A 25,509-nucleotide genomic window follows, 5' to 3' on the forward strand; every position below is an offset into this window, starting at 1 on the left:
GGCACATCTACCTCAGTCCAAGGACTGGAGAGTTCATGGGGCTTCCCCACGAATGGGTCAGCTTCACATTTTTAAAGAGCCAGTAGCTAGCGTGACAGCTGGGAATTGAACCAGGGACCTCGAGAGCCGAGGGTAAGTCTACAAGGGACTTGGAGGGGCAATTGCTGGCTTGAGCAGGCTCGCCCGTGCACGCAAGGGGCTAGCTACCCTGAATAGGATCTGGTCTGAAACCTCCAGCACCAGTGTAGACCTACCCTAAAAGCGTGAGTGACTACAGTGAGCAATAGAGCCCCACTTCCCTAGCTGGGCCTGAAACAAACTCACATCCTCTGTGGCTTGGTCACAGTGGGCAGGAGCTGTCACCCAGACTGCCCCGCAGGTTACACAGAGCGTCTAGGACAGACATTCAGGCTTTCTCTTTAAAGGAAGGGGCTTGGGGATCATTTCACAGACTCTGCTGTGCACCAAACTAGGAACCACAACAGCCGGACACTGTGGCATGAGAAACAGGAAGCAAAACTGACCAGCCTGGTTCCATCCCTCCAGGGGAGAGATGTGCAGAAAGTAAACAAACAGCCTAACTAGGGAGAAGCAAACTGGTTTTGCAAAGTGCCCCCAGCCCTTACCTCCCGGATCTCCTTGATTTTGGCGCCAGCTTTACCAATGAGAGAACCGCACTGGCTGGCCGGGATGACCAGCCGCAGTGTCACTGGCGGTTTGGACACAGCTCCTCCGTTGGTGGCTCCCGTCCCCAGGTCCTGAAATGAGAGAGGTACAGCATTGGAATAGAATGAATATCACCAGCCTGCGGCCAAAGGCCATGGCTTGGTGCTCTCAGTGGAGCCTGTTGAGGGGCAGGGGCAGCGCAGAGCGAGGGTGTCCCTATTCCCCCTCCCAGAGCGACGAGGCCGTGCTGCTCCGCAGAGACCATCTTCAGTGTTCAGGTTGGATCTGTGTAAATACAAGCCCAGGCAAATGGCTGGCTCTGTATAGATCAGTTCTGCATGGAGCAGTCCCCATACAATCAGCCTGAGTAACAGATCCCCGAGAGACCAGAATCTGACCCCTCTGGAGAGTGGAGATGCTCTGGGTTGAGGAGGAGCCATGGATTTCAGTTTAAAAGGGTTGGCATGTTCTGTTGTATCTCTTGGGGGCCCTCCAAATCACCCCCTTCTTTGGCCCTTCATCCTCAGCGGACTGGTGCAGTGCAAGGTGAATACAGGCGCGGCGGTTGGGGGTACCATACCTCCTCCAGTTTGAAGGCGATCATGGAGACGGCTCTGAAGACGGCATCCGTGGATCCTGTGATGGTGGTGATCCGCTCGGGACAAGATCCCTCAGAGATGGTGATCCGGGCGCTGCTCTGAGAAAGCAAACCAGACCTCAGGGTGAGAACGCTTCATAGGGCTATCTGGCAAAGCCTCTAATCATGTCTGTCTCTGCCAGCCCTCTCTTTCTGCTGCATCCTGGTTGAGATGGGGTGACACAGGTTGAACACAGTGTTCCAATTAAGGGCTTTCCTTTGAGTTGTACAATAATTTCTGTATTATCCTCCAGCCCATTCCTTAGGCACCCCTGTTGCACATTGAGTGGATGTTTTCACTGAGCCGTCCAGGTCTTTTTCCTGACAGTTTATTTAGAAGCCTCCCACATGTGTTTGGACTGGAAGCATCTTTTTGATCGGTCTTTGTACAGAGCCTGGCACAATGTGGTCCCCATCCATGAGGCACTACCTGGGTGCTGGAGCTCCTAGGCATTGCCACAATAATAATAATCATTCATTCATTCATTCATTCATTCATCATAATTAATGGATATTTCAGATTAATCCCTCCAATTTACATTACTTTGCATTTGCAGTGAAATTGAGTATTGGCAATCATGCTGCCTGGTTTCCCTTGCGTGGTTAGGTCTCAAGTTCCTCAGTTTCTTCCAGTTGTAATCTAAATAATTTGGTGTCATCTGCAAACTTTGCTCACCCCGCCTTTTCCAGATCATTGAAAAATATAATAAACAACACAGATCCTAGTGAAGAACCATGGGGACCCCTGCTGTTAATGTCTTGTCAAGATGAATGTTGGCTGATTATTCTTACTCTGTTCTCTCCCTCGAGTTCTGAGCCATGACAGTATTTTATCTCTCACCCAAAGCCATGTTTATTTCCTTAATAGCCTCTTGTCAAAGGCCATTTGAAAGTCCAAATAAACTATATCAGCCAGTTCTCCTTTATTCACATGACCTGCTCAGCCAATACCAGAAGATTTAAGGGGTGTCTTTGGTTACACTCAGCATAGCATGATCATGGAGGTGCTTTAAATTAAATTTCTGGTTCACATTTCAGCCAATTTACCTGGTACCAAAGCAAAGCTCCCTGCCCTGGTTCTCAGAATCCCAGCAGGACCTCTGGTATAGTAGATTTGAATGAAAAATTTCACATATTTGCTAGCCACTCAGCAACTTCATTCTTAAATCCCATCAGAACTCTTGGGTATCTACCATCTGGGCCAGGTGACTTGCTGCTCTTTGATGTATCCATCTGTTCCTGCATCGATTCTTTAGACACCTCAGTCGCTGATAGTACCTTATCTTTCTCACCAGAAACGAGTAGGCCCATGGAAGGTATTTCCTCACCCTCCTTTGTGCTGAAGACTGATGCAAAGAAATAATTTCGTTTCTCTGCAATCTTCTCATCATTCTTAATTGCTCCCTTTGCCCGGGGTGGTCCAGCGACTCACTGAGGGTTTTTTGTAGGCTTCCTGCTTCTGATATATTTCAAACTTTTCTTGTTATTTGTTGCTGAGATTGTGGCTATTTGTTCTTCCCTCTTAGTTCCTTTATTTTTATTTCCCTAACTTGGCAAGGTGCAATATATTCTTGCCTCTTCATCTGACACCAGTGTCCTGTTCTGACACCAGTGATGCCCTTGTGCTGAGCAGTAGCAGAGGTCTGGGGCCTTGCAGGTCGGCTTCTAGTGGAGAATTCAGTGATGTGGAGTCTGGGTATATGCTAAGTGTAACTTGTTTTATTTACACCAGTCCTGAACCAGGATGGTCAAACAGCATGCAGGGAAATCTCTGCTTCCAAGAATTTCATCCCAACACCAATGCCTGGTTCCCAGGGAGCAACTCTGCCTTGAGAATTGACTCCAGTCAGAGCCCAAGGCAGAGCACATACTCGTCTGCCACTCATGCAGTGTCCTCTCTCCTAAAGCTGCCTCTGCACAAAACCTTTCAAAACCCTAAACTATCACATCTCCCTAAGAGTCAAAACTTGCTCACCTGCTAAGGAAGAGAACCTGGAAGGCTATGTATAATGGCGCCACCTGGTGGCACCATCCTTAACCATACATTTGAGGCTCCGCTTTTGCCTTCCCTGAGTCACCTGGGGCTGAGTGCTCTGGTGCTAGGCAGCAGGCTCACCCTCTGGGAGTGTGTGCCCTGTGTATGTGGAGGGGAAGGCATCTTCCAGTCACTTCTGTAGCTGATTAAGCCGGGGCATAGGCATCATTGGGTTGCCAGGTATTTGGGGCTGCAGGGCCAATGTGGTGTGGGGGTTATAGGAGGAGGAGGAGGGAGGTTTGAAGCGTACTCATGAGCCAGAGGCAGCTTTGGTCAGTTGCACAGGACATAGCCTGGCCCCGTGAGAGAGCCCAGGAGTGCGAGAGGCGCCGCTATCCCCCACCACTTACTTGTTCCCGTATCCTCTTAACGGTCTCGCCTTTCTGCGGGAATAAGAACAGGGAGGGCGGTTAGATTCCCAGAACTTCCGCGAGACTCCGAAGAAATGCCCGGGCTGTGGGGAACACCTGCCTCTTACCTTGCCGATGATGCTGCCAACCTCCTGCGGAAACACAACAAGAGACGAGCAGCCCAGTTAGGAGGAGATTAGCACACAGGGTACCCGCCCTAGGGACTAGGCGTGCCCCTTAGAGGCAGCAGGGCTTGTTCTGGACCTGCAGGTGGAGGGACCCCCTTGACTCTCATTGCCATCAGCAGGCATTGCTGCAAGCAAACCTGAAGGTCACTGGGACAGACATTACCACCAGGGCAAAATGCCGTCTCTTGTTTTGTTTAGTCTCTTGTTCTTTGGCTGCGGAGCATTTCGCTGCTGGGCTAATGCTCACTTGGGCTTTGTCCCAGGCCCTACACTGGTTTTCAAATGCGGCCACCAGGGGCCACCACAGCCTCCTGGGCAGTGCTGGCTTGCCGAGAAAAGTGATATTAACAAACCTGCAAGTATCACTTTTCCCAGCAGACTTACTAGCTAGCTAAGAGGCTGGGATAAGTGATACTTGTATGTTTGTTCATATCACTTATCCCAGCCTCTCAGCTAGCTACTAAGTGTGCTGGGAAAAGTGATATTAACCAACAGACAAATATCACTTTTCACAGCACTAGTTTTACGATTAAGTCTGCACAAAAACAACATCAAAAAACCCTACATCAATAAATGACAACGATTTGGACGTGTAGGTGAGCACATGTATTTGTTTTTCCTAAAGTTAATGAAGTATTTTAGGAAAACGTGTCAGTGGGGCACCAGCAAGAGTTGGTGGCTGAACTCTGTGGCCACCAAAAAATCTGTTGTGAGAACTCCTGCCCTAGCACAATGAGCTCAATCACGTGCGCGTCTCTGGGCAAGTTCAGAGGCCCGTGCTACACCAGTCCCTTAAGAGGGGCTTTGCCAGGAACAGTAGCTGCAGAGCTGACACTGAAAAGGCTGCAGGCAGAGATGTGTCCCGGGCGGAAGGGCAAAGAAAGGAAAGGTGGATTTTGTGGTTCTCTTAGAAGATCCATACAAGCATCAGCAGGGGACCAGAAAACTCTCGTGTATTTTAAAAATGGATTAAAAACAGAAAATTCAAGACATGCTATCGAAAACATGAACTTTAAAAAAAAGTAATATAAAAAAACAAGTTGACAGTGTCCCTTTAACTTAAATTCAGCTAGTGGGTTTTTTGTTTGTTTGTTTTTAAATCTAACTATCTAGCTCTCTGTCTGCATCGTTTAGGTAGGTAGATGGGGGTTGTAGCCCAGGTTAGATTTTGGTGCACTTGTAATGGCTCCCTGTTACACAGCCATGTGCAAAAATAGTAATTTCCCCTCTCAAAAGTTCCCAGCAAATCCTTGCTTTTTTCCCTGGGCAACTGCCCTGCCCTGAGTTTTGCTTTTTTCCAAAGCCTGATCAAATGAATCCTTTGTTGAACTGAAACTTGACGTTTCTACAGTTTTGCTACAAAACGTGATCTCGGACTGACATTCCGATGAATGTTTTGTGGTTCTACTCTAAAATGGACCTCTGCTGGAGCACAGACGTCCCAGGGTCAGGCTTTGATTGTTGCTAAATGGGATTAGTTTTGGGAAAGCAAAATGTGAGCCCTGCAAATTCAACACCAGCTGTCTGTCTGAGCCCAATGCAGACCCCAATCGCCCATGCCGCTCCTCTGGGCCAGCCCCAGGGATCGCAGCCTGAAGGAGCTCTCTGCCCCAGGGTAGAACTCCTAATGTTGCTTTCCCAAGAGAGCCTGGAGGGAATCCCAGCCGGAGGAGCACACTTACCTTCCCGTGCATGAGCATCCGGAGTGTGAGAGTAATGTTGAGCTCCGGCTCCTCCAGGCCGGTATCTGAGCCACTCATCCTGTCTGGCGATGCCATGGTATAGGAATGCATGAACCAGCTTCTGGGCAAACCAGCACCCGGAGGCTAGTAGGGAGCCAAGCAGCTAAATCTGCAGAGAGAGGAACATCATTGGGTTCAGCAAGCCCCTGCGTGGTCCTTGGCCGCTTGCTTACCCACACTACCGTTGTAACCCTGCTCTGCAGGAGGCTTGCGGTCAGTATTGCAGCAAAGCCCAGGCTGGCTGGGCAGCCTGTGGCTTCACCCCAGCTCTCCCAGAGTGCCCTGCAGAGCCATGAGATAGATGCTAGGACAAAGCATGCGAGCAAATATGGCAGCTGGGCTGCACTTAGCACTGAACCCGCACACGGCCCTGAGCCTTAAAGGCCGCGTGACTGAGCCAGGGCATTAGGCATTTGGCAAGATATAGCAGGGATGGCAGAGGGGTCGAGGTGACTCTGCTGCTTGTCTGCCCAGCGCCTTCTCTCTGCGGTGTTCAGTGATTGCCCTGTTCAGACTCTGTCTGGGAAACTCAGCCCTTAAAGGAACAACCTCTTCCTCCAACCCTCCCCCTTAATCCCCTTCTTTTAGGGATCCTTTCTATGAGGATCCCCTCCTCCCTAAGAATTCCCCACACCCTCCCTTCGCTGAGTTGTCACCCTGTGTCTGGAACATCTGAGATCGCTCATGGCAGAGCCTGTCCTCTCTCTCTCTCTGTGCGCCTGTGCAAGGGGATGGCCCTGGGTAAGTGATTTATAATAATGACCAGGACTGGAATACTGAACAGAGCCTGCATCACAGCAGTGGGGTGGCCAACAGTTGCTACCCTCCGGTGTGGCAGGCGTGTGCTGAGTTGGTGGCATTGGCCCTGATCCTAGGCAACAAACGTCCAGCTCTCAAAAGCAATGGGCATGGCTGGCACTATGGGGCCCACTCGGCAGAGAGGCCAAGGATTTGATGGGCCACACCCACTCCACGTGGCGCTCTGTCTCCATCTCATGGTCGCTGAGCCACAGATAGAGGCTGAGGAGGCCTTGACTGCCGGGGCTAACCCAGGTGTGTCTTTTAGAGGCTCCTGCATGTCGAACCAGCTGGTCTCAGGTTTGATCCCTGCTGCTTGACGAACCAGCAAGGAGCGTCATGTTACACATGGGGCCAGGCCAATGCTCTGACCCCAGACGGTGCAAACAGCTGTGTAACAAACTGTGTGAGCTAATGTATATTAAAGAACGGTAGAGAGGCAGCTGTTGTATATTTAGTTGGGTTATAAGAAAATGTCAGAGGGACTTTTCCTGCTTTCTGCTGGTGGCTTGTTGACATGGCTTTTCAAACGTTGCTAAAACAATGGTAAAGATTGTAAAAATCAGAACGATGGTCTGCGCCGGCTCTATGGCAGATTCTTGGGCTGCGTAGCTAACAGGGCAAAGCAACCCAGACAAACGCGTGATTTATGAGCCAGGTGCAGATCTCCCCAGTGAGACACACTAGGGAAGATGGATACCGTCAGACCAAAACTAGCCAGTAAGTCCAAGGGCCCAAGAAGCACATAAGTGAGAATAAGACCGCTGTTGTAAGAAGCAATAGAACACAATGAAAAGCCCGCTAGACCGAGGAAGGAGGAGGGTAGCAGTAGTTAAAGAAAGATCACTAAGGAGGTACCAATGAAGAGTGTTAGCAGAAGTAAAAATGTATCAGTTAAAAAGCTTGTGGGTTAGCGTGTATGAAACGCTCGACTAGACTGTTTAGAGCGGACGTTGTTTAATAACCTGCCCCGGGTGATGTCATGAGACAAGGTGGGTTCAACAAAGTGGGGAGGGGGATGGAGCAACGCAGGAGCCAAACCAAGGGCTGGCATAGAGCTAACGCTGACAGAAGCAGGCTCCCTGTGTCCCAAGACTGGGCATTAGGCTCCTGCTCCGTCTCCTTCACTTAGGCGTTATGCTTGAGTAAGCCGGTGCGATGTTGCGCTGAAATGTTCTTATTAGAGCTTTCAATTAGTTAAGCTGAGCAATTGATCCGGACAGTGCTTTCCACCCACTGGGGTGGGGCAAGCATGTGGCCAAGGCCTGTCCTGAACCTGAGCTGTGACTAGAGGACTTTGGTCTCCAGGCCTGGCAGTCCAGACCCTTCCCCAGCACTACGCTCATCCAGTGATGTGGGGAGAGCAGATCCCCAGGGATTAGCCGAACAAAGGGGCTGGCATGAGTCTAGGGGGAGGCGGGTCGGTGAGCTGGGGAAGGGGGTGAGTTCGAGGGGGCTGCCGTGAGGAGACGCTGCTGACGGAAGTTGTGCCAATATCACACTGGGGAAATGAGTGGGAGTGCTGGGGTTTTTGGAACCTGGGTTTTAGTCCAGCCTACGCAGAGGTGGGAGGCTCAGACAGCTGCAAAGTTTGTTTTGGAATCTGGTTTGTATGCTGCCCCCTCGCTCTCCGCGCCCCCACCCCCGATCTGTTTTCCCAGTGTTGTGCCCTGGTGCAGTCCTGGGGGCATAAAGGGGTAGCAAAGGCAGCTGATCTGGGGATAGGGGATGTAGCCAGGGGCAGAGGAGTGGCAGGGGCTGTTGCAGCCAAGTGTAAGTTAGAGCAGCCCTGAGACAATCGATTTAAAACCAGGAAATCTTCCTGCTGCTCTGACTTGCACGAGGGGCTGGGCCAAGGATCTGGGATGGTGGCTTAAAGCCTTCTCTGCCTCTCCCCTTCCCTCCTGTGCTAAGTGGAGCATGGCCAAAATGGACGATGGGGCCTGCATCCGTCAGGGGGTTTGGGTCTGGGTCTCTCCCTAGGTCTGCTGGGTTCTGTCTGCACTGGGAAGCCAATGTACCAGAACCCCGGGCCCTAAAACACGCATGGTCCTGGGTGGGAGTGTTGCCCCTTTCACAGATAAGCAGGGGCTGGCTCACGTTCTGCACAGTGCCAGCAGTGGTGGGTAGCTATGATGGCGAAGGGAAAGATGGAAGGGGAATCCAGCCTCCTCTTCAAGGGCATAAGCTGGTGGCCTGTTGCAGGGGCCTGGCAGGATTCCCCCTCCACCCCCATGGACAATCAGCAGGTGGATTAGCACATCTCCCTGCCAGGAGAGATGCTATCGCTGAGGAGAGACGGAGTATGGCGTTCTGCTCACCTTCCTCTGAAGCATCAGCTATCGGCCTCTGGTGCAGTCAGGACACCAGACGGGATGGAACGTTGGATCGGTCAATCTACTGATACCTTTCTCTGGGCGTTACTGCCCTGGCCTTTGCGGCTGTGGCTGGCAGGAGCGCATGCAGGTCCGTGGGAGTGACTACATCTATCGGGCTGGGTGAGCACCGTCCAGCCTTCGCAAAGTCACCGTTCCGGTAAGGAGAGGTTGGGCCGTGCCCTGCACTGTGCTGGTGGCGGGAGGATGCTCCAGCGGAGAGGGTTTGTGTGTGGGTGTGTCTGAGCTGTAGGGGATCTGAGTGACATCACTTAGGTGAGGAAGGCAGCGGGAGGGGAATGGGGGGGGAAATGGATGGGTGGATGGGAAAGGGCAATCCCTTAAATTATGGGTTGACTAAGCCAAAGGCCCCCAGCTACATTATGGCTGGGTTCAGCTTCCCTTGTGGTGTCAGAGGCCTTCTCCCAGCAGGGCTGCAGTTCACCACCTCGACTCATCAGAGTTATCCTTGCTTCACTGCAGGCTGTTTGCACCCTCTGTGCTGGCTCCAGTCCCTCTGTAACCCCTCCCTTAGCTTCCCGGGGCTCAGATCCCTGTCGCCTCCGCTGTCCTACCTGGGAATCCGGCATCACTCCCTGGGAGCCATCCGGCTCGTCAGCGCTGTCAGCAAGGCGACATGCATGGTCCTACCGCTGATTTTGCCTTGACCCAGCAAATAGTGGGGCTGGCCTGTGGGGGTCCCCAAGAAAGCATCCAAGATAGTGGATGGCAAGAGAACACTGGCAGCTTTGCAGGAGCAGTGACTGAGGCTTTGCATGGCCAGAGTGCGGTGGGGACACCAAACTAACAGGCTGATTGTCTCAGAGGTTTGCTAATAAAGGGGCTAAAGAGAGAGCATGGAAACAAGGAACACTATTAAAGCCAGCATTGGGATCGTGAGTCACCTGCAGGGGAATTTACTGGCTGCTGCTAAAGGTTTCACCAAACCTATCAGGCCAGTTCCTGCCCCCACTGTGCAGTCATGGAAAGTCTGAAATGCCAGGGAACAATCGCAGCTCTGCTGCATGGGGAGGCCTCCACGCTAAGGAGAGATGCTGCTCAGAGGTGCATTACGGGAGCTGGTGTGTAAGGGAGGGGGTGTGACGCTGGCCATAAAGGAGGATCTGCTGGCTCCAAATCCTGTGTGTGAGAGACACGTGTACACGCACATGTGCTCCTTGCCTTGCTGTTGGCTTAAGAAGCAGAATTCCAGCCCCTCGCTCCCCGTGTGCAAAGCCTGTTTTATGCAGGGTCTGTTGGAGGGCAGCAGGATTTAACACCATCAGAGCTGCAATGTTTGGGTGATTGTGGCACATGCTGTGTATCTGTTATGGTTTTGCGTTCTATACTTTGTAGCTTTAATGTCTGAGGAGCCTGCCTGCTTGCCAGTGTCACTTTGCAAGGCAGAGTTAATGCTGAATGTTACAGAGAAGACCTCTCACCTCTTCCCCCGCCCCCTCCCACGCCTGGAGACTTTACTTTTGTTCTTTCTTGGGGTTTTTTGTTTTGTTTTTCCTTAATCTAAAATAAAAGGCCAGCTGTGCCATAGTACGGAAGGATGGTCTTGTGTTACGGCTTGAGACTGGGACTCAGGAGATCTGGGTTTAATTCTTAAAATCTGTCACAGTTTTTCTGTGTCATCTCAGGCAAATCCCTTACTCTCTTTGGCCCCGATTCAGCAAAAACACGCAAGCATGTGCTAAACTTTAAGCATGTTCTCAAGTCCCAACTTCAGGGACGTACATCTGTGCTTTAATGCTTTGCTGAATTGAGGCCTCCTGTGCCTCAGTTCCCCATCTGTAAAATGGGAGTAATAATCCTCCAACCTTTTGTCTGTCTTGCCTTTTTAGTCTTCAGGGCAGGGACTGTCTCTCACTGGGTCCTGCATTCCAATGATGGGTTACCTGTGGGGAATTATAAACCCTTATAAACGGGATCTATCTGTGGGCTACATCAGAGCTTCTCCTGAGCATGGTGTGAGATTTCCTCGCAGACCAAGCCATTGGTGCTTAGAGCAGTGTTCAGCTTTGCTTTCAGTAAACCCTCCCTTGGGGTAATTTTCTGGTTCTGATTGTGTGGCGAACCTCTGAGGTAACCCAGAAGAATCGTTTTCCTCCCCCTCACTGCCTTAGTAAAGAAATAGACACTGCAGGGCACATCCCAAAGCTGCTCATTCTCACCAGCGATCTAGACACCTCCATACACGAGGTCTTTGTCGGTTGGCGGTGCTAGGAGTGGTACAGGGGCTGGTGACTGAGCTGTCTCAGTTAAAGGGGAACACCCTGATATTGCTAAAAGATGGCTTGACCTGCGACTAACAACTGCTCAGGTGACTGAGGTGGGACGGCTTTAGATCCGCCAATGTGCTTTTCTCCATATATCTCGTTTTCCATTTCAATGGGGAGGCTGACCCACTGTTGGTTAGTTTCATCCGATCAGTGTCACTTCCTGTTTCTCAGCACTAGCAGGATTGTGATTGTGATTGAAGGAGCAGGACTGGAGCCCCAGTGCAGCCAAAGACCTGCTCTCTGCCCTAAGATCTCACAGTGCTGTCCTTCGGGGGCCAGCGCCTCAGCTGGTATAAATCAGCATCGTTCCTTTGTGGTCAATAGAGCTAGTGTGTCAATTTACAGCTGCTGAGGGTCTGGTCAAGGATTACCAGCCTTGCCAGGAACTGTTGAAAACATTTAAAGTGCCATCAGGTTTTGATTGAACTCCCTTCCACCCAGGACCTTATAAGTAAACCTACCTTTGGGACCGCTCCCTGGTTTTGACAATATCCCTTTAGTTCTTTGTGCCTGAGTCTCCACTGCCTTGAGCAGACATTTACACCTGGGTAAATTTATCCTTGGGCTCATATGGTATTTTGCACCCATTTTGCACTCACCGTGCCAGGCAGCTTCTGGATCCCCCTTACCTTGGCTTATCTGACTACCTGAGAGTTCCCCCTTACTGTCAGAGGTGGTGTGGCTGGCTCGCCTCTGCACTCCAGCTATTTTTGTCGGCCCTTTAGGGCTGTTGACAGCTGCACATAAGTTAGAGCAGCCTGAGGCTGCTCTACCTTACATTGGCTAGCCCCAGAATCTAGGAGCTACACAGCCACTTTTCCCTCCCCACTCTTAATCTGGGCCAACACAGATGCAGCACAGAATGCGGAGCCCCGTGCAGGGCAGTGAATGACTACACAGCATGACAGACCATGCAGCGTAGGCTGGACTACAGCGTGTCTAAAAGATGCCTTACGAAATGAGCATACGAGATAAAACTCTGGGTTGATCCCTTTTGTATCCGTGACCAAACAGTGAAACACCCAAAATAAAGACAGCCCTTGAGCAATCCAAGCCAGCTCTTACAGGACATGAGAGGGGTGTCTAGTTACTCCCAAGCAGACCTCAGGCAAAGTTGGATGTGTTCAGGAAAACTGCTAGCTCTATACCTTCCCCGTCCACCCGAGTGTATTAATGACAGGCTCCTGGAGTGCTGGGACACAGCTGCTGACGGTTGTTTTTGTGCCACCAATGCTCAATTGCCAGCGTGTCCCTTTGACACTGGACACACGTTGATTTCCCGCAGACTGCACCTTGCACCCTGTGTGTCTGAGCACAGCGGCTGTTGTTTAAGAACTTCAGTTTGTGCAGGGCTGTATCCTGCCTGGCCATTTTCCTATCCCGTGCTGCCAACCCAGCTCCAGGGTCAGGGATAGCCAATCAGACAGCTGCTGCACACCCAGGACCTGGGAGAGCATACGGGTGGGCGTTCCCCGCAACAGAATACTCCGTTTACTCCCAGTTAAAGCAAGTCTCTCCACCACAACCACAAATCCAGGGAATCGCCAGCTAAGACATCCACCAGTCACATGCCCTCTAGCACCAGAATAGCACGGGCCTTGATTTTCAGAAGTGCTGAACACTAAACCCTCCACCTGAGGGAAGCTGGAGCAGGTCCGTACTTTTAACTATTGGGCCCAAGCAACCCAATCATGCACATGCTTTCCCACTTCCACACTCAGACCGGCATCATATCAGCAAGTGTAACCTGCCTGCTGCACACTGCAGCATTTGACTTTGTTTGGCTTAAGGCACAGGAGAGGAGCCATGGGGAGAGGATGCGGATTGCAACTGGCGTACTCTGTATCTGCCCATCTGAGCAGAGCAACTCAGCACCAGGGGGCCTAGAAAGACCCTGAAGTAGAGCGTGGTCATTACCGGACATGCTCAGTAACTGTTTCTGAAGCTGTAGAAAGAAAAGGAGGACTTGTGGCACCTTAGAGACTAACAAATTTATTTGAATTAGTCTCTAAGGTGCCACAAGTACTCCTTTTCTTTTTGCGGATACAGACTAACACGGCTGCTACTCTGAAGCTGTAGAGGAAGTTTTCATTGTGGGCAAGCCACCTGACTGGCCACACCCAGTCACTTCTGAGAGCTCAGCCAATCAGAGCACAGTGGGGGATGGAGGAAAGGTATAAATAAGGAGTTAAGGCAGGGGTGGGCAAACCTTTTGGCCCAAGGGCCACATCTGGGTATGGAAATTGTATGGCAGGCCATGAACGCTCACAAAATTGGGGGTTGGAGTGCGGGAGGGGGTGAGGGCTCCAGCTGGGGGTGAGGGATCTGGGGTAGGGCCAAAAATGAGGAGTTTGGGCTGCGGGAGGGGGCTCCAAGCTGGGGCAGGGGGTTGGAGTGCGGGGGTGGGTGAGAGCTCTGGCTGGGGGTATGGGATCTGGAGTGGGGCTGGGGATGAGGGATTGGGGGTGCAGAAGGGTACTCCAGGCTGGGACTGAGGGGTTTGGAGGGCAGGAGGGAGATCAGGGCTGGGGCAGGGGGTTGGGGCGCAGGAGGGGATCAGGGATGGAGGCTCCAGGCAGCGCTTACCTCAAGCAGCTCCCGGAAGCAGTGGCATGTCCCCCCCCCGGCTCCTACATGGAGGTGCGGTCAGGCAGCTCTGCGTGCTGCCCCATCCATATGTGTGGCCCCCCCAGTTCCCATTGGTCACGGTTCCTGGCGAATGGGAGCTGTGGAAACTGAATGTTTGCAGCGTTGTTGTAGCCTGTTGTCCCAGGATATCAGAGAGGCGAGGTGGGTGAGGTAATGTCTTTTATTGGACCAGCTGTTGTTGGTGAGAGAGACACGCTCCTGAGCTTACACAGAGCTCTGTGCAGATACAGCACAGAACTCCGGCCTGAAGAAGAGCTCTGAGTAGCTCGAAACGTCCTTAACAGAAATGGGTCCAATAAAAGAGATTCCCTCACCCCCCTTGTCTCTCTAAGGTCTGGTCTACGCTGCGTACTGACTGCTGTATAACTCGGCACTCAGGAGAGTGAAAAATCCACACCCCTGGGTGATGCATGTATACCGACCTGAACTCCCGTGTCGACAGCGCTATGTTGGCAGGAGAGCTTCTCCCACCGGCTTAGCGACTGCGTCTTGCAGAGGTGGAGTTAGTAAGCTGACGGGAGAGCTCTCTCCCGTCGGCTTAGGGCCTCTGTGCCAGGCACTGCTGTAAGTTTGTAGTGTAGACCTGCCCTAAGAAACTGCACGGCCATCTTTCTGAAGCTGACTGGGAACTATTCACCCCTACCGGGCAGGGTTTACAATAGCCCTGAGGTTTAACTGGGTCGCGTTGTGTGAAATGGCAGCACTCGGGTCTGTGCGCCCACAGAGAGGTAAGCTGAGGTGCGGGAAGAAGGGGACTGTAACAGGTATGGATAATATTGCCTCAGTAGCCCCATTCTGCAAACCCAATGCACGCGCCACTACCTCTCACTCCCGGCCAGCCCCACGTCCTAGCGAGATGAACATGAATCCAGCTGGGCATGCAGGGACAGCTGGTCGTGGGCTCTGGGTTGCCAGATGTGCATGCGCAGGGACGAGGCTGGCGTATGGGAGTGTGATCGAGAGCAATCCAGATGGGACTGGAGTCTCGGCCAAAGGTACTGGTGGATCCGGGCTGAGTCCGGGGCTGGCAGAGTTTCCGGAAGCAGGGTCTGTTGCGGCTGGAGGGCCTGAGTGGAGATTTACTTTAGATGCTGTGAGCTGCCACACAGCTCCCTAAAGAGTACTGCCAGAGTGGGACGCTCCTACGCCCAGTGCACAGCTGGCTGTGCCAGTTCTCCGTCTCTTCTGCAAGAGCCTTGGCACAAGACATGCACAGAGCAGAGGCAAGGGGCAGGCCAGAAGAAGGAAGGGTAGTAAAGGTTAGACCCGCACCACAGCCATCCTATGCCCTGCAAAGCCCCATTGATCAGAGGCACAACCCTGAGGGCTGTCCTAGCTCGTACCAGGATCTCCATTAAGTCCCTGAATAGGGGCAGGGACAATCTGCCCTTTAGACTCTGCACTGGTACCTTCACTAGAACCTGGGTGACCACCCCATGTCCTATCAGCCCACCCCTAACCCTCGCCCTCCCTGTGCTCGGCCATCTCTACTCTTCGGAGCAGCAAGGTAAGGAACATGACAAGGGCTCAATGACCAGCTAACACACTCAGGCCCTGGCATTGCCTGGCACTCCCACAGCACATCATCATATTTCTTATCTCTGGGACGTTGCTATCTGTGTGAAGGTGCCTAGTTCTGGCCCTCCCTTGATGATGATGCCTCACTCTTATACAGCTCTTTCCATCAGTAGGTCTCCAAGCGCTTCACTGAGGGGGTCAGTATCATTATCCCCTGTTTTACAGATGGAGAAGCTGAGGCATGGGGCAGGGAACTGGCCAGGGTCACCCAGCAGGCCAGTGGAAGAGCCACTGATTTATTTGTCCTTATCTACTTGGTTGTTAACTAGTCCAGCTATGCGAGATGCATCCCAAAGGCAGTGGTAGGCAGTGCAGCCCAGCGCTCTGGGTACAAGCTGGGGGAATGCAATGCTGGAGCGCTCCCCAGCAGTCTGCAGGTGTTACTCCCCCTGGGTGAGGAGCGTCGGGGTGGCACCCACCTACGTTGCTGGCATACACAGGCTGCTGGATGTCTCCTGTGCTGATGTCGGTGGCCTGTTACTGGATGAGGGCAGAGCAGTGGCAGAGGCAGGGGTGGTTAAAAACTAAACAGGATTGGGTCCACCAAAATTGTGGGCTTCCCCGAACACATCAGTTCCCCCTCCCACGTTCCCCTTCTCCTCGGCCACATGCTCCCAAGGCTCTGAGCTCTTGCTCCCTGTCCCTGTTCAAATGGATTCTTCCTTCTGTTCCTTCTCAGGCTCTTTGATCTTCCCCTTCCACCTCTCCCTGAACAGGCCCTGGGTTTCTCGCTGCTCTGGGCTCTCCCAGAGTGCCAGGCCCAGATATCTAGGACCTGGCTCTAATCCAGCTCCCTGTGTCCAGGGAGTGCTGCAACCGTGCCTAGGTTTCTGTAAGCACCAGCTCCTGCCCATACCCCTTGCATTCAGGCTGACGGCAAAATTGCTGCCTCGTATATGTTGCAAGATCAGCGTGGGGCTTTGCTCCCTATATTTGGGAAATGTTGTTTGTCATTTAAAGAGTTAAATGTTAAAAGTGCCCAGACACTAAGGTGATGGGTGCTATTGAAATGCCTATAATAAATACAGCTGAGCAACACACAGCCCTGGCCTTGTTAAAGAACACCAGCTAATCTTGCCTTTTCCTTGGTGAGATGTTTGCATAGCCAGGGTCAGATGGACTGTACTGGCTGGGGCTTCCCAAATGTGACCCGAGCCTGTGCTTGCAGCCAGCCAGCCTTGCACCCAAGTTCTGTGCTGCCCATCCCAGTGAGACGGTAGCCCAGAACGATTCCGACAACTCTGGGTACGGTGAACTGTTCCTGTTGATCACTGGGCCAGAAGCATCTGGTGCTAGATTGTAGGTGGGATTTGGAAGTATGGGCATGTTTTGGGACTGGCAGGGTGTGGGACTGCGCGCAGGGTTCTGGCTTGTGGGTGGGGTTTTGAATTGTAGGCGTGGCTTGTAATGAGGTTTGGGTGTGTGGATGGGGCTGAGAGTGTGGGCGCGTCTTGGGTTTTAGCTTGTGGGCAAGATTGGGGTTCATAACTATATCTTGGGTTTATGGATGGGGCTTGGACTTGTAGGTGGGGCATAGTTACAGCACCGCCCACTTTATCTCCCATGCTGTCCACTGATTGTGGCTCAGAAGGCCCCTAGTCTCTGGCCTGCTGTATTTTGCTTTGCCTTTGCATATGACAGATCTGTCCTTGTAGCCCTCCTTCTCTGGTCTCCCTTCTGGGGAGACTGATTCTCCAAGAGGTCGGCTTTTTTTCAAGGGCCCATTCCTGGTCTTCCGTGTGCATTTGTTTGTCCCCCCGCACCCACGTGTAAGCCCTCATTACCCTCTGAGCAACTTTTACCGAGCCCCCCACCCCTTCCCCGCACTCGGCACCACCACTGCCAATAATCTGTGATGTCCTCGCCCAGTTCAGGGGAAGCATTCAAGGAATGCAAACTCACATGCGAGCTGGGGTGCTCAATCCAGCCCGCACCTGGGTCCCGCTGCTCTGAACCGCCCTGACACGGCTGTACTTGGGGAGGGGGGTGGCGAAGGGGGAGGGGACTTTGGGTGGTTTAATATCCAGGGTCAAAATATTTAAGCCCCTGGATTCCCTTCTGCGAATCCTAAAGAAAACCGGGCACAAAATGCTAGTTTACCCAGCGAGAAGGCAACAGCTGTGTAAATGCAGACACGGTCAAGCCGCTTCTCTGATCTCGACCAGCTGTCCCAGGCGGCAGCTATCCCATCAAAGGGTCTCGGGTAATGGGGGGGTTTATTTGGACTCCAGCTCAGGAGACGGCATGCCAAGCTTTGTTGAAGAGGATGATAACGCAGGCTGGGAAAGGGGACAGGTCTCTCGCATGTTGCAGCGATCATGTGGGGTGCTAAGGGGGTCTCTCCTTCAGCTCCCTTCCTGGGCAGCCCTCCAGGGGCCGGATTCTCAGTGGAGCTGCGCCAGCTTTGATGGGGTTAGGCCGATGAAAAGCAACTGAGAGCCTAGCCCCGCAATGCATTTCTGCCAGGGCCTAGCGGTTCTGAACAGCTCCCTGCTTACAGAGCCCCGGGCAGTCCAGGGTTGGTTGGCGTGGCTGCTGGAGAAGGTGAGGTCATCTTGCCTTCCTGAATTGTGTCTACAGCCATTCCACGCCCCTAGAGCCAACCAGGGTTCGGACAGGTCAGTGGGTGGGTAGGAGACCGCAGGACCTGCAGGAAGTGTGTGTGGGGAGAGGGTTAGGGGGTAGGAGCAGCTGCGTGTGCCACAGTTCAGTGCCAGCAGTGCCCCGGAAGGTGACGGATGCCAGCAGGATGTGAGCGCACACCCCAGCAGGCATTGCTGAGCGGGTGTGGCAGCGCTGCGGGCATGGGCTGGCTGCTGAGTTCCCCTGTGGACAGGCACTGAGCGTGCGCTCACCGACTAGTGTTTGTAAAGGAACGCGGGTTTTCCGTGATTCAGGAGCCATCTATGGGGCTGAAATAACGTGATACGAGTCTGCTGGGGCGTGTAAGGGGTGGGGAAATGCAGCCACAAGATAAACACTGGTGCAGTGAGACCAAAGGGGGATCAGCAATGGCAGCCCCTGCAGAAGCCAGCAGCACATGGGGCTGCCCTGGCCACACCCCTTCCTGCCCCTCACCTTGCAATAGCCCAGGACAGCCCTGGCCAGATGCCCCCATTTCTCCCAGATATGGGAGCTAATTCCTAGCTCTGCAGCTGGGCAGGTGCCCCCCCCCATAGGGAGCAACTTTGCATGTGCTCTTCACAGAAGCCCATCAGGAAACCAGTGGTGAGATACACCATCTGATCCCAAGGGGCAGTCCCTGCTGGGGGACCCCCACCCCTCTTATGGCTCCTGTCCATAAGCCCTGTGGGAGTTCTTGCCCCCCCCCGCCCACACATGAGTGACAGTCACACTCCTCCAGCCTCTAACCCCAATTACTCCTCGAGACCCCAGTTGGTAGCTGGGCCCCACTCTGAGCTCCTCTTACGCAGGGGTCGATCCAGAGTCAGGCCAGCAAAATCAGCGGTGTTAGCGCTGGGGACCCATTACTCTGAATCTTAGCCAGGTGGGTTCTGCCCGCTCGGGCTGGGGATGGGAGGCGCAGCCCTTCTGTGGCTGGGGCGTTGTCTTAGCAGAGCGTTTGGGGGGCACGTGGGTTCCCCTGGAAGTCAGTCAAGTGATGCCAGAGTGCATCTGGTGCACGACCACAGAAGGGGTCTGCTAAAACCCCCTCCTAGTGCGGATCAGAGGCCCGCCTACCGAGATGATCCCTCCCTCCCTCCTCACTTGATCTGCTTGAGGTTGGGTAAAGTAAGCCGATGGCCAGCCCTTGGCTTTGTCTGCAGGCAGCACTGTGTTTTGCAGAGGCATTCCTACCTCCTAGCTGGGAGGGGAGAGGTAGTCCCCCTGCTCTGGTTGGTGCCCAGCTCCCCAGGGACGGGGAAGCGGTGTTTGCCGTGGCAGATAGTGGGTGCGACTGGCACCCTGGGAAGGGAGCAGATGGCATGAGAGAGTAGGTCATGGGATGAAAAGGATCAGCAGCCCACGCCTCTTGTTGCTGCCTGATCCATTGGCAGGGCAGCGCTCTATGCCTGGCCCATGGAGCTCGGAGCCGTGATCAAAGCGCCCAGCTTACTGTCAGAGGACAGCCAGGGGCCAGCAGGGAGACACTTCCCTTGGGGCTTGTATGATCCGGCGGGAGAGAGAGAGACAGACCTCCGCTCACAGACCCCAAAGCCCCGGGGAGCTGGCCCTGCTGCTGAGGGACGGGAACAGAGCGGATCTGGTGCGATGAGCCTCGAAGGCAGTTCCGACTCCCTACAGCTCTCAGGCCGGGGAGCCCCTCAGCTGTCCCAGTGAGTGGGAGTTGGGGGTCTGCTGGCAGAGGGAGATGGCTAGACCTGAAGCATGAGGGGCGGGCTGGACACGGGGTTCCGAGCCTACTGCACCCAGGGGCATTGGGAAGGGTTTTATTTTTAACATTCTTCCCGCGACCTCCTGATCCTGAGCTCTGGGGCATTTCCAGGGCAAGGGCTGTGGCTCTCTGCAGAGGGCTGAGTCAGCTCCAGGCCTGCCAAGACCGTAGGTTTGTGTACCCCACAGATGTGGCATATTGACCAAGACAATCAGGTTGAGTGACAGGACGATTGGCTGCCCAGGAGAAGAGCTTCTCTGGCCATATCCCCCGCCTCCCATGGCAAGGAAGAAGGGGTGGACGGAGGGGTCAGGTGACTGGATTTGCTACTGATGTGCTGTGCAGCTAAGGACAAGGCTCTGTGCCTCAGTTTCCCCAAGTGTTATGGAAAGAATGGATGGCCCAGTGGTTAGGTGCTAGCCTGCGACTAAGAGTTCAATTCTCTGCTCTGAGTGACCTTGGGCAAGTCACATAGCCGCTCAGTGTCTCAGTTTGCCCGTCTGTGAAATGGGGGTGACAGTACTTCCCTGCCCTGCTGAGGATGACTATGTTAAAGGCTGTTAGGTGCTCCTGTGTTATGGTAACAGGAACCAGAGGAGCACCTTGGCCAGTGCTGCTCCCCTCACTCAGGGCTTGTCTTCATGTACAGTGCTACAGCTGCAAGATGCCTTGGGAGAGCTTCTCCCGTTGGCAATAGCTATGCTGGCAGGAGAGGCTGATCCCGGGGTAACGTTGGTATAACTGCGTCACTCGGGGGCTGGATTTTTCACACCCCTCAGCGACGCAGTTAAACCGATGTAGGTCTGTAGTGTAGACCTTAGGGGAGTTCACTTTGTGAGCATTTGCAAAGTGCCCTGAGCTTGAGGGTGAATGCAGCGTGACTATTCCTGCCATGCGGGTCAGCTGTCGGGACGTTACTGCATGGAAGCCACGGTGCTTGGGGCCCTGTGTCTGAAATACGGCCCTTGTCTTTTCCATAAGGGCAGCTCGGTTAGGGGGCAGGAGGGGAGCATGCCCCTCCTGGCTTCTTTATGGCACAGGAAGGGCCGAGAGGTTTTACGTACCCCCACCCCCATCTTGTTCAGCTTGGTTTCTATGCTAGACTATCTGCTCACATGTGCCTTTGTCTGCTGTTTGTCTGTGCTCCTGCGGAGGGAACGGCAATGACTAATCTACACTGCGGAGAAAGGAAGCCTTTGTGAGAGATCCAGCCCCCTCCCGCCTCTGCCCCACCCCTTCATTAAAGGGTTAGGACCTGTGGGGCACTGTAGCAAAAACAGGGGTGACCTGGCTTGATGGTCCTGGTTTCTCTAAAATATCCTTTGACTCCCCACAACTCTGTCCTGCCCTTCCCAGAGCCGCTACAAAGGTGGTTTGCTAAGGATCGCCTGCAGGTTGCCTGTCAGGGGACCTTAGATCCAGTGGGAGTCAGCTGAGCCCAGCACATTCTTCCCGCTAGGAGGAGGAGCCCGGAGGCGAGCTGGGGAAGCAGCTCTCTTGTGTGCGCTTAGCTGTGCTAGGCATGCACCGGACCTTGTGGCATTCTGTCGTTTGATTGGATGTCCACTCTGCCTCTCTTGAGTCAACCCCTCCCCTTCCACTTAGGGCCCTGGCAGCCTGGGCAGGACCAGGTGTAATGACCCGCCGCTCCAAGCGCATCAGTCTGGGGTAGCAGGGATGATAATGAGATGGCTTTCCTTGCAAAGTGCTTTACAATCCTCATGGCTTCCCCAGGGATAGGTCCCCACATTAGATGTCCCCACATTGTCCCCACATTAGATGGGGAAACTGAGGCACTGACAGATAATGTTGCAGGCCCCAGGCAACAATGGCAGAGCCAAGATTAGAACTCGGAAGCCACTGGCCCCCTATCCTGTGCTCAGATCACTGGATCAGTGGGTTTTAATCCTTATGTTTTGTGCACCCCTAAACTGAACTGGGATAATTGGTGCCCTAATAGCCAGCATAGAGAAATCAGGCCAGTCACTGGCCATCTGGGTGCAGGGGCTTTCTTAGGACCGGCAGCCGTGCATTTTGTTCTGAGGATCTGAGTTCTAATTTCACTGTTGCCACCAGGAAGTGCCGATCGGGGAAGCCCTTGATGGCTATGCAGTGTATACAGAACACCAAGTCTCTGTGCCCCTAATCCTCTCTGAGCCCCCACATTCTCCAGCACACAAAGGGTAATGCAGAGCTCCCCAGCTGCAGTGAAAGTTTGTGTGTGTGGGTAGCTTCCTCTTTAGCCCTCCCCATCCCGCCCCCAGCTTTCACAGGAAGGAGGGTGCTCTCGTCCTGGGGCCGAGAACAATTCCCCATGTGTTCCTAGCCCTGTGAGGAGGAGGGGGTTCATTCACAGGATCACTTTACAGATGCTCTGAAGGCTGGTCCCTGCTTCCCTTATGACACAGACGAGGCAGGCTGGAGGATGTGAGGCTTTCAAAGGACAAAGGGGCAAATGTTTGTGGCCAGAGGGGAATTAGAAACCCTTGGGCAGCTCAGGGCTGAGAGAGTCTGCTGGGGAAGGAGAGTACTTTGGTGAGGTGGGGAGGGGGTCTTGGGAGTGTCCCCCACACCTGAAAAGGGGATGGGAAGGAATGTTTCACTGGTGCTGGGAGAGGGGAATGGCCATGGAGCATCCTACTGGAGCTGATGGGGAGACTCCTGGGAAGATGTCACGTGGTGGGGGGTGCCCCTTGGAAAATTCTGTCTTGAGGTTAAGGGGCAGGGGGTTCTCTGCAGGATCTGGATTTTAGCTGGGGGGGAGGAAGTCTGGTCCTGGAAGGCTCATATAGACCGCCGGAAGGGATCCGGGCAAGGCTAAATTGCAGCCTCGTTGCCCACCCAGGGACGCCAAAAGCTGTTGGCATGCTGAAATAGGGGTTAAGAGCAGAAATAGGGGTGGGGGTGGGATGGCAGTGAAACCTGCCAGAGATTTCCCCAGTTTGTCATGTCCATTGCAGGGAAAGGATAAAGTCACGGCTTGGAATGTGGCTGTCTCATGCAAAGCTCAGCTGATGGCAGTGACGTTCTCTGGGACCCAGCCCCTTACACACCCCTTTGGGTTCTAGCTCACGAAAGCTTAGGCCCAAATAAATTTGTTAGTCTCTAAGGTGCCACAAGGACTCCTCGTTGTTTTTGCTCTACTTAAGGTTAAGACTTGCTTACTGTTTACCAGCTCATTTTTTCCAAGTGCCCTAAAATCCTCGTGCTGACTCAGATTGTCTCGAAAATTGATGTGCCTCATGGAGATGTGGGGTAGGGTCAGTGGTCCAAATTTGAGGGCCTTTGAGCATGGGGTTCCCAAGATACAGCTCCCGCCCAAAGAATGTGGCATCAACCTTTGGTGGTCCTTATTAACCCTTCTTGCGCACAGCTGGGCAAACCAATCTAAGCAGGCTGGTGGGTGGTGGCTCATCTTGCTCAACAGGAAACCTCACCTGGGAAATGGAGGGGCTCAAGGGCTACTCTCTGCCTCTACACCCCTCCCTTTGTGCCAGCCAAATGGACACATGGGCCACGTTCACCCCATTGACTTCCCTGGAGATGCACCATAAAATTGCTCTGTGGATCATCCAGAGGGAGTTTTATATAGGTGGGATTTTTTGTTGTTGTCCCAACTGTGAGTAGGAGTGCCCTGCTAGATATGGCACCTCCCTTGTGGGCTCAGGCTGCCTGGCACAGTGCCCAGTGCTATGCACATTATTATTATTATTTATTATTATTTTTATGTCATGTGAGTAGTGCTCGGGTCTGTGTGAGCAAGGTGCCCAGCAATGCCCAGCAGCGAATGGCGTTTGGGTGGCTAATGGGAACAAAGGACAGAGCAGGGTTGGAAGAATGAAAGCAATCTGCAGCTGTGGGGCGGCAGGTGGTGCGTGCGGGCTTCCCTGCAGGAGGCCAGGGCTGGGTCACCAGTGGAATGAATTGGATGGCCTCATCACTGACTCCCCTGGATCTGTGTCCTCATTGATTCAGCACAGTGGTGATCCCAGCTCAGAGGTACAGGTGGCAGGGAATAGGAATGAGGGGCACTGGAAGAGCTGTGGGGGGGCTCAGGCCCAGAGGAATAGGAGATGCAGTGAGGTCAGATTTGGGGCCACTGTATCGTGATGCCAAGACAGGGCTGAGAGGCACCAGCTGAGCTGGGTAGGGGGGACCCAGAGTGGGAATGAGACTGCAGGGCTGGGCCTGTGGCCCACTAGCAGGAGCTGGGTGCAGGTCCGAGCAGCGGAGCAGAGCATGGGCCCTGCTGAGCTGGAGTAAGGTGCTGGGAAAGGAGTAGCATGGGTAGTGGGTCAGGACCGAGGAGCACTGGCAGAGCTATGTGAGTGGGAAGCTTTCCGAAAGCCTAGAGTGCTGTGTCAGGCTGCTGCCAGCACTGCCAGTCCCTTCCTTGCCTGGACACTAAAATAATCCCCTTGCTGAGCCCTGTGCAGCCCCTGGCGATGGGAACAAATCTGCGCGGAGAGACAAAGGTCCTCTGGAGACCCTGTCGCTTCCTGGCATGTGAGTCTGCAAGTGCCCCCGGGTGCTGGGTACCTGCCACTTGGACTGGGGACTGGCCCTCTGGCACCATATATGCTCCCTGGCCTCTGGGACCTCTCCGCTCCAACTAAAACAGGGCGGGGAGGTAACTTAGAGGCATCCTCAGACCCTTCCGACTGGTTTCTGGGAGCAGCTCCCTTCTCCCAGCCCCCCAGAGGCAGCTTTGGAGCTCCTTGCCAGGGAAACACATGTCTCTGAGAGGAGGAAAACTTTAGCTCTTTCTCTCCTCGAATCCCCGCGTCACTGAGCAGCCTGGGACGGGGCTGGTACATTGTATCCCACTCAGCGAGCCATGGAGCATGCAAAGCAAAGTCGCCTTGTGTTCACCCCATGGAGCAGGTGTTGGGGCTGGCATGTTCCCCCCTCGCCCCCAGTTCCATTGCCCAGTCACTATTTCACCCCCACTCCGGGCAGACTTGCTATCTCAATCAGTAACACCTTGCACCCTGCTCTGCTGTGGTGCCACTGCCGGGGCACCCTCTCTGCCGTGCCGGCACCCCCAGAGTTACAGATCTCCCCCGTTCGCTTACCTTTTCTGTCTGTCCCCGGGCTGGCTGCGCCTCTTAGTCCCACATTGTCACCCGGAGAGGCGCTGGTAACAACTGGGAGTGACATCAGCCAAGAACAATGAAATGCTTGACAGGCGAGGCACAGGCCAGAGGCTCGGGAATATTCCCCCCCCCCACCCCCCATCCCGCCCATCCTCCATCCCTCCCTCTAGGATCCAATTACAGCGGATAAAGGAGACACTAAAAGGAACAATGCATACTGGGTAAGGCCATCTGCCAAGGACAGGGACATTCCATCCCCCACCCCCACCGGCCCCCCCTCCGCTGGCATATGCTCGCCCTTTGTAATTGCATTCTTTCCTGGTAACCGAGCGGCCGGCGCGGCCAGCCCAGCGTCAAGGACACCGCCAGCGGGCCAGGCACGGGGTCCCTGGCACAGGGAGGGCTCTTCCCTTTCCATTGCTCTCTCCCCTCCTCACTGCCTGTCACAGAGCAGGTAGCTAGTGTGCCACCCAGCCATCAACCCTTGGGCACCTGCTGTTGCTAACCCTGGTGGAGGGGAATTCTAGGGATGAGGGCCTTGGGCAGGTGAGAGGCTGGATTGCATCCTGCACTGCACAGGCCTAGGGGGCGCTGTGTCTCTGTGCTGGAGGTTCCCCGCAGGCTGCTACTGGCCCAGGCGGGCATGAGTGACGGGACCCCCGGGGCCCAGTGGCCGTTCACCAGGCTGTGATGGATGCGTTGCCAAGGGATAGAGTGGATCCCGTGGTCCATAGAGTCAAAGCAATGTCA

At 53.9% G+C, this 25,509-nt stretch overlaps 1 protein-coding gene across 2 annotated transcripts in view; it reads right to left on the bottom strand.

Moving 5' to 3' along the window:
- The window catches only part of PCBP4 (poly(rC) binding protein 4), a 33,688-nt gene extending 8,735 nt beyond the window's left edge, over positions 1 to 24,953 (bottom strand). Inside the window, exons 1-6 of one of the 2 annotated variants that reach the window (XM_027824330.3) lie at positions 24,739 to 24,953; positions 5,559 to 5,727; positions 3,817 to 3,840; positions 3,689 to 3,721; positions 1,247 to 1,363; positions 627 to 758 (exon numbers count right to left, since the gene is read on the bottom strand). In XM_027824330.3, the coding sequence (XP_027680131.1) occupies positions 627 to 758; positions 1,247 to 1,363; positions 3,689 to 3,721; positions 3,817 to 3,840; positions 5,559 to 5,669 (417 nt within the window). In that variant the 5' untranslated portion in view covers positions 5,670 to 5,727; positions 24,739 to 24,953. The remainder of the gene's footprint in view (positions 1 to 626; positions 759 to 1,246; positions 1,364 to 3,688; positions 3,722 to 3,816; positions 3,841 to 5,558; positions 5,728 to 24,738) is intronic. The other variant, XM_027824331.3, reaches the window with a different exon arrangement.
- Positions 24,954 to 25,509: the final 556 nt, after the last annotated feature.

This window comes from Chelonia mydas, chromosome 7, assembly GCF_015237465.2.
Source record: "Chelonia mydas isolate rCheMyd1 chromosome 7, rCheMyd1.pri.v2, whole genome shotgun sequence".
Classification (NCBI taxonomy): Eukaryota; Metazoa; Chordata; order Testudines; family Cheloniidae; genus Chelonia; species Chelonia mydas.